Source organism: Helicoverpa armigera, chromosome 18, assembly GCF_030705265.1.
Source record: "Helicoverpa armigera isolate CAAS_96S chromosome 18, ASM3070526v1, whole genome shotgun sequence".
Classification (NCBI taxonomy): Eukaryota; Metazoa; Arthropoda; class Insecta; order Lepidoptera; family Noctuidae; genus Helicoverpa; species Helicoverpa armigera.
Window position 1 is genome coordinate 4,895,052 of NC_087137.1, and position 7,752 is coordinate 4,902,803.

At 37.4% G+C, this 7,752-nt stretch overlaps 1 protein-coding gene across 1 annotated transcript; it reads right to left on the reverse strand.

The window, feature by feature from the left end:
* Nucleotides 1-4,683: 4,683 nt before the first annotated feature.
* LOC110375382 (clavesin-2) lies at nt 4,684-7,165 on the reverse strand. The gene has a single exon (XM_021333462.3). The coding sequence runs from the start codon at nt 6,807-6,809 to the stop codon at nt 5,817-5,819; it is 993 nt and encodes a 330-aa protein (XP_021189137.2). The 5' UTR covers nt 6,810-7,165; the 3' UTR covers nt 4,684-5,816.
* Nucleotides 7,166-7,752: the final 587 nt, after the last annotated feature.

The following is a 7,752-nucleotide window of genomic DNA, read 5'->3' on the forward strand; positions in this document are numbered from 1 at the left end:
TACGGATGGGGGAACAGTATACTCCATATGTTTAGGAGTGGTTTTAAATCTAGTTCGAGGAAGATCGACGTGTAAACTTATTTGAATAGGTATATTGTTTATTGTGCATTTGAAGATTTTCAGGTTTTCCTCGACCAAGTGGGTCACAACGGTTCCAGTTTTGTCTGATTTATAGCATAATTATTTAAAAGTAATTGCTTGACTTAGTCTTTGTTCATACTTAACATCAATATGGCGTTCATCTCGTTTGATTTATTAAAACATTCTCTTACATGCCCGGAGTCAATTTGCATGATCACAAAATTGTGCAGCTGCGCCTAATTAGTTCTGCTTGGAGGGGAGTTAAAAGCGGAACACGATCATTTCAGATTTTTTACACAACTCGTACTATAACGGCTTGCAAAGATGTATTGTATAAATAACATCATAAATGTTAATAAACTTACCATTAAATAATACACAATTAAACAACTTAATTGAGATGCTTATTTTAAACCAAAATTGCTCTGTCTTGAGTTGATAAATAAAGTATACCATCTGCAGTATTCCGATCTAATTTATTCAAGAAACTGTATCTGGAATACGAGTCACCATATAAAGCGCAAATCTTCTTCCTATTGTGTGGAAACGACTCGACAATCCAGTCTAGGAGAAACGGGGTCAAGAAATTTATTTCTGGGTACACTAAGAGACTATGATGTTAGGTATAAGTAACTTTCATTTTATACTTCGAACACCGTATAGATAGTAAGTAGAAACCTATATGGTTTTGCATCAAAGGAAACGTTACGTTAAAGATGAATTAAATCCGACATGTAGAACTTAGAATCTATGAAAAAATTATGGCAAACAGTAAAGAAGTTTGCATTGGAGCAAGAACTCTAAGTCAAAAACTTAAAAACATACTTTGTCTCTAATAAATGATTGAATTTCTAAAAATAAATCAGCATTCATTTAATTAGGTAGTATAATAATGCCTCATTGATATCAGTTAAACACTAATCGTAACCTAAAAAGACAACTCCAGGATTTTCAGTTAAATTGTTCCTATATAAAATAAACGATATCTTCAGGTCGTTTTCACCATCACATCTTGCTGCGTTTAATATGCATTTACAACAAAAAGGTAAATCATTGTAACCATTTTCAATATCATTGACATGGTTTACGAAATCATGATTTATTGAAATTACTACTTAGTTAAACACTAGTGCTTAGGGAATAATAGCTTGTTCAGCTACTTACTAGTGAGTAGCGTCTTTTACCCTAATTCTGCCGCATAAACAGCCTCTGAATATGAATATGCATGCATACATAAGTAGCATTATGTTTTGATCCGGCTCACAGTAGGTTACGAGTTAAAGTGAGGAAAACTCACCTGTGTACTGTATATTGAGAACACATGGAAAAGGAAAATTTTATCATAAATCAGATGGTTTGTGAAGTCCATAATTTCTTTAGTTTTATGGTCGAATAAATCTTCGTTCTCTCACTTATTATGTTGTAGCATGAGATTCTACTGACCATGGAGATACCATGAGGACCACTTAAAATTGAATGACATTACGTGTTGATGACAAAATAATACCAATTTTGTTGTTACAGAAATCCTTGAGTTAAGGTCGCGGTTAGTATGAGAAGCAATAGAAACGGTAAATTAATAAATGTCAATGTTTTATAGAAAATAAAACCTTTTTATTGCAATAATATTTAGTGGTACGTGTGATAAAAATAGCAATAATTTATTTCTGAAGTTTATTAATAAACGTTTGCATTTTGAAGCGTTTGCCTCTCTTCGAAGTATTATCTAAATTATATTTGCAATGCAATGCTGCCAGCCTCTTGGGTACACTCCCGGTGGGCAGCGATGAGGAGTTTTTTGATGCAATTTTTTAAATATTTTTATTTATAGTAAGTGTATATATTAGGTAATAAGTTAGTTGTATGTTGTATATATATTTATTATTAAGTTATTGTAAAAAGTTATTTGTAAATAAAAAAATCCTTACAAAAAAAAAAAAAAAATTAATATGTTGAGAAAGTAATGTCAAAGGAAGAGTTCGAATGAACGAAGTCTATAACTATACCTTTTTTAATGTATTTTATATCATATTGGCATTATGTTATGAATTAAAAAAAAAATTGGTTTAGGTAGCTCAATTTTTAAAGATAAGTACATAAATTATGTACTTATCTTTAAAAAATGAGCATAGTATTTCTGGTGGATTCTTATCGAGCGATGCGTTATTGCGTCATATTTATTTGAAAGCGATCGATATTACAGAATGATTAGGCACATGACATTCAGGAAAATACTCCTACCAGATAAGTAGATAAGATTAAGATATTTCAGTAGATTATGTTATATCCTGTGTTTATAACCTTTTCTCATTTTGCAAGGAAGCATATTTTTTAAAAGATTTCGGAATCGTATGAAATGAAATATTAAATACATAGGTACCTATATTGACTTTTATAATTTCAGACATTGGCGCTTAGGTATCATTTGATCTTCTTTTGGAAATTATATTTTGTCTAAATAGTTTCGAATCTAGGGTACAAACCTAAAACTAACAATCAATCTTTCACGATTAGGTATTCAAAATGATTGATGATGATTCCTCAAGTACAGCCGCTATTTCGCGTTATCCATCATTTAGCAAAACGGAAAGACAATTCCGATTTGATTACCTCCAGAGTTATTACACAGTCACACGTGCGTGCGTTCATACTGTAAATTAATCTCAAGGAAAATCGGAGCTTGCGGTCTGACTGGATTACAGTCAACACTGTTCGCGGTACATTTACATAATTATCACTAGCACATCTATGTATAACAATAGTCTGATTGTCAGTGGTCGGACAAAGGGGTTAGTGCGTGATTCTAACATTAAATGCGTCTATTTATTACTCGGATTGACATATTTTTGTTCTGTTTTAATTTTCAAGTGTCGCTAAATCCCACAGGATGAAAAAGTGAAGAAACAAGTTGGAACTACTTCAATTATAATTCGAATGTACACTTAAACATATGTGTAAATAATTATCTAATTGTAATAAGTATACAATCGAATCTAATGTCTATTTAATTCCAATTTCCGTACATGACCAAATGAAATATATTGTTACATAGCATTGTAATGTTAACGAACATTGCATGTGGCAACAGTTTAACTACGGAATTAATCTACAGTTATGGCAGAGCGGCGCACGACTCTAATTCCGGTGTATTGCCTATAACGGGCTCACCACGGAGGTTCCTAATGTAACCTGAATAAAGAGGATTAAATATATTAGGTGTCAATTAGAAGAGGTGGGTTCCTTCCGCTGTGGTCGGTGGACGGAAGCATCGCCACGTGACTCACATGCCCAGTGCGCGTGAGCACAGCACTCGATCCACTAGCTACCCATTGTCTACACAGTCCATAAAGTTCGCTCATTTATGCCATAAGCGAAGCAAAAATAGGAACGTTATGTATATGAGTGAATGAATACAGTCACATTGAAAGGAGTGCTACTATTGTTTAGGGTCGAGCGACAGAATGGATAATTATTGGAAAATGATGACGAGTCAGTTGTGAATAGGGCCCCCAATTGTTTTCAAATTGAATAATCGCAGGTGACAAGGTAGTGCACAGTAACAATTTTATACACTGCCTATTTAAAAGTCGTAACTGTATTTTTTATTTCACATAATGCGCCCAAATAGACCTCTTATGTAAGACCAAATTAGGAAGACAAGAACCGGCAAGACAATCTATGGAAACTCTTTACGAGTTAGCTACACCTTCTAAATCTCCTGAGCTGTTAAATCCTGTAGAATGTCTTTTATTTATTGTCATAGTTAGAAAGATCCTTATATATTTTTGATAGGATTACTAATCTACTTCACACATAATTACCTATCTATGATCAGTATTAACACGAGGCCACGAGGCTATCGTTGTATCGGAATATGGGACAGTGTACGAGTCAGTGTCAAACAATTTCCTCATGATTTTGATAACAACGCGGAAGACAAAGCAACTGTTTTCATTACAAGTTATGTCATCAATCTTTCACCGAGAAATTTTCCTAAGCCCTACAGTATGAGCGCAGGTTGATTAGTGAAACCTAATAGTGCTAACTTTCTAGATACGCACAGTACTAAAATACAGGCTTAAAGTCTTTTCAGAATTATCAAATCGGTGAGAAAAGATTTAGTGAATGTTTATGTACCAGTTTTGGCTGAACATCTATCGTTGTAATGTTCTCAATAAGTTAACGTATTCTGCAATTGACTGCAGTTTATACATCAAGTGGGTACTTTACTTCTTATAGTACTTAGGAATCGTTCTACTCAGACTGTGGCAATAATACTAAGATATCATTTACATTTGCGTATTATACCCAGCCTTGTACTGATGCAAGCATCGATAATCATACGTCTAACGATCCGTGATTCCAGACTTAATATCTGTGATTCATAGACGTTTTCTCTCTAACCGCGACCTTTTCTATATGAAGCTCAAAGGTGTTTTGAATGCACGTAGCGATGCCTCGTCCGTCTGCACATTAATTAGACAACAATTACGAGTACAAACATTACACATTTGTATTTAATTAGCACATACTAAGTTCGTGCGCTAACTGTTAGCAACCTCTAACTTTCCGGATCACCTCTTGGTAAATAAAACTAAATGATTACATAAATATGTCGTCAATACATTTATTTTCAAATACTATAACTATAATATCAATACATTGTTTCAGTCATTTCAATATTTACAATCATTCGAAACAACTTTTTTATTAAGCGAGTAGGATTCGGTGTACGAGTACAAAAATATTATTATGACTTTCTGTTACACAGCAGCTGCCTTCCTTATTATATACATACATTTATCATACATTTTACTGTCCTTTCGACGTCTACTATGTACACAAAGGGTCCCTACACTATACAATAAGTAATGAATATGAGAGAGCTCTGGAAGTTCATTAGTGAGAGCTATAAGACCGTTAAAGACGTTACACATCACATACACAGGCCTGGCACGTACCGGACGGCTACGCGCCGACCATGCTTTCAATAATTTAATACTGTTCTTTATCCACCAGCCAAGCGTTATTACTGAGACCGATTACTGATATCCCCCACTAGCAGGACAATAGATACTTATTATTAAAATAAATCGCATCGCCATCACATATTTTTCAAACATGGACTTAAACATAATAATAAATGCGCAATAAGCCTCACATGGTTAAAGCAAAGTGTCTACAACTATCAAGTGATATCTGAAGTATATAAATTAAAACAACTGGTTAGTAAACGGAATAAATAACACGAAAAACATAGGCTTAGTATGTATGCAAGCTTATGTGGATGTAGACCGAGATCCAGCGGCTGCGATCGTGATTCGAGCGGATGCGTCGAAACGAGAGCTGAGCACCGTTACCTGCGCCCGCGCCGAGCGCTCGCCGGACGCGGGGGATGCGCCGACCTCATCGCCTCCCACCGCCACCGAAATGTCTCTGACTCATTAATTGAAATGCAACTAACCTACAAAAATCGACTTCTGTTTGGTTGCCGCTCGTATCTGAGGCCATATAAATGCACATAAGCCCCTGAGTACTTATTCATATTTCTACTCTCTAATAAGCAGTTTACTCTAATCGTCTAAGCAGTCTCAAGGCCTTACAATAAAAATACACTTGATATCACAAAATGCAAACCGAAGCACATGAGTGCAACGACACATTGTCGCGTTTTCACGGACGGAACAGTCCTTTGTGTCCAATGGAACCATGCTGCTACCACAATGTGCGATAGGTCAATCTTTATCACGCAATAACTCTGATTTTGCACTTTTTTCGCTTCCATTGAAAGAGAAGTTTGGATTGTCCTTTTGTTTATATGCTTTATCCAGTTTCGCAGAAGGCGGATCGTTTTCAATAGGTATCGCCGGAGTTGATGTTGTTATTGGCGCAGGGTTTATATTTTCACCTCGACAGAAGTCTTGAAGCCAAAGTTCCGAGTTGTAAGAAGGTCCCTCTCCCCCGAGCTCTGCCGGCAGTATGTCCAGAGGTAGAGCATCATGAAGCGTTGACAGATTGTTTCCATGCAACATGATGCGTTCTCGAGTCTTCGCCTTAAGGTACGGCTTAATTACAGCGAGAGCAGTTTCCACATACCAAGGCTGCCCAATGAAGTGTATGCTTTTGAAACGCACAGGCATGCAATCTTGTAGACAGTCAATCATCATTTTCAACACTTTAGCTTGCAAACTACACGATTGCTTAAACGTGAATTCAGTCCAGTCTACGATAATGACATAACCGTTGGCTTGATTTTGAACGTCATCCAGAGTGCGTTCAATGGTGAGTAGGAGAGCTCTGAAGACGGAGAGCAGAGGGCAGGCGTGAGGTATCCAGTTGGAGGCAAACATGAGCAGCACGCAGCGGCCGCGGCGGTCGCGCTGCGCCAGCACGCCGGGCAGGCCGTCGGCCAGCGCGCGCAGCACGCCGCCGTCCGCCGCCGCCCACAGCTCGGGGTGCTCGCGCCGGTACTGGTGGTAGCTCACCAACAGCTCGAAACTCTGCTGCACGTCGTGTTTGCGCGCATACAGAAAGCGCCGCAGGAAGTTGTCATCCTGACATCTACTTTTGTCGCGCAGGGCGAGGTTGAGGCTCTTGTCGACTGCGTCTCGCAGGCCGTTGAGAGCACGTTGTCGGTCGCCGTCTGTGAGGCGTTTCCTGGCCACTTCACAAAGGCGCTCATTTTGCATTTGATGCAGCTTCCAGTCGTACTCGGCGTACTCGTTCATGACTGGTTTTGGTATGAGTCATGCGTCCTTTCACTGGTATAACGCGGAGCTGCGCGCGCGCCGCCTGTAGCTCGGGGCCGACTGCGCACCGAGTTCGCGCCGCGCGCCGCCGCCATCGCTGCTCGTTCATTAAACCGTGTAATGCTTCGTTCACACGCGATAGCCACTTGTTCCAGTTAACTTGCCTGATTCATTTTATGGGAAGGTATACGCACTGATTAAAAACTACGAATCAACACATGTGCAGGATTTGTATGTACTTCTGAAATCACACTAAATAATTTTAAATAATTATGCATCAAGGAAAATAATACCGATTAATGTTATATGTTTTTGAAACCGCACCCACGACCGAATCACGATAAGGAAAGTACACAATATTAATTTACAATACCGTGGTATTTCATGACCTAATGTTATAGTAAGCACACTGTGGTAATGGCAATACATCAGGGAATCACCTATCAAATCGCTGTGAGATACTATCTCAATACTCTTATCCATACCTTGATAAGATAGTAGCCACTTTTGCTAGTCAGGAAATGTGTCCGTCCATAGTAAACAAAGATAAATTATTCAGTGTAATAAAATAATATTAAATTCCATGCAAATTACAATTTTCACCTTATCTTTCTAATTTTATCTTAATTGCAAATTAAACACTATTATTAAGTGCAGTATCATTAGAAAATTAGTTTTTACGAAACTCGAGCTATTACTATAATTTTATTACAACCTCGATGGCGCAATGGTCACCATGCCGGACTGCCGAACCTGAGTCTAGTTTATTAGTTGTGTTAGCACCCATACATTATTATAAATTACACATGTTAATTAATAACTTACCATGTGTCTCATTACATTATTATAAAAAAAAAACTATTACTTATCAGTTTTCTGTAGATTGCAGTAACTGATCCATCCGTTGCTTTTTAGAGAATGA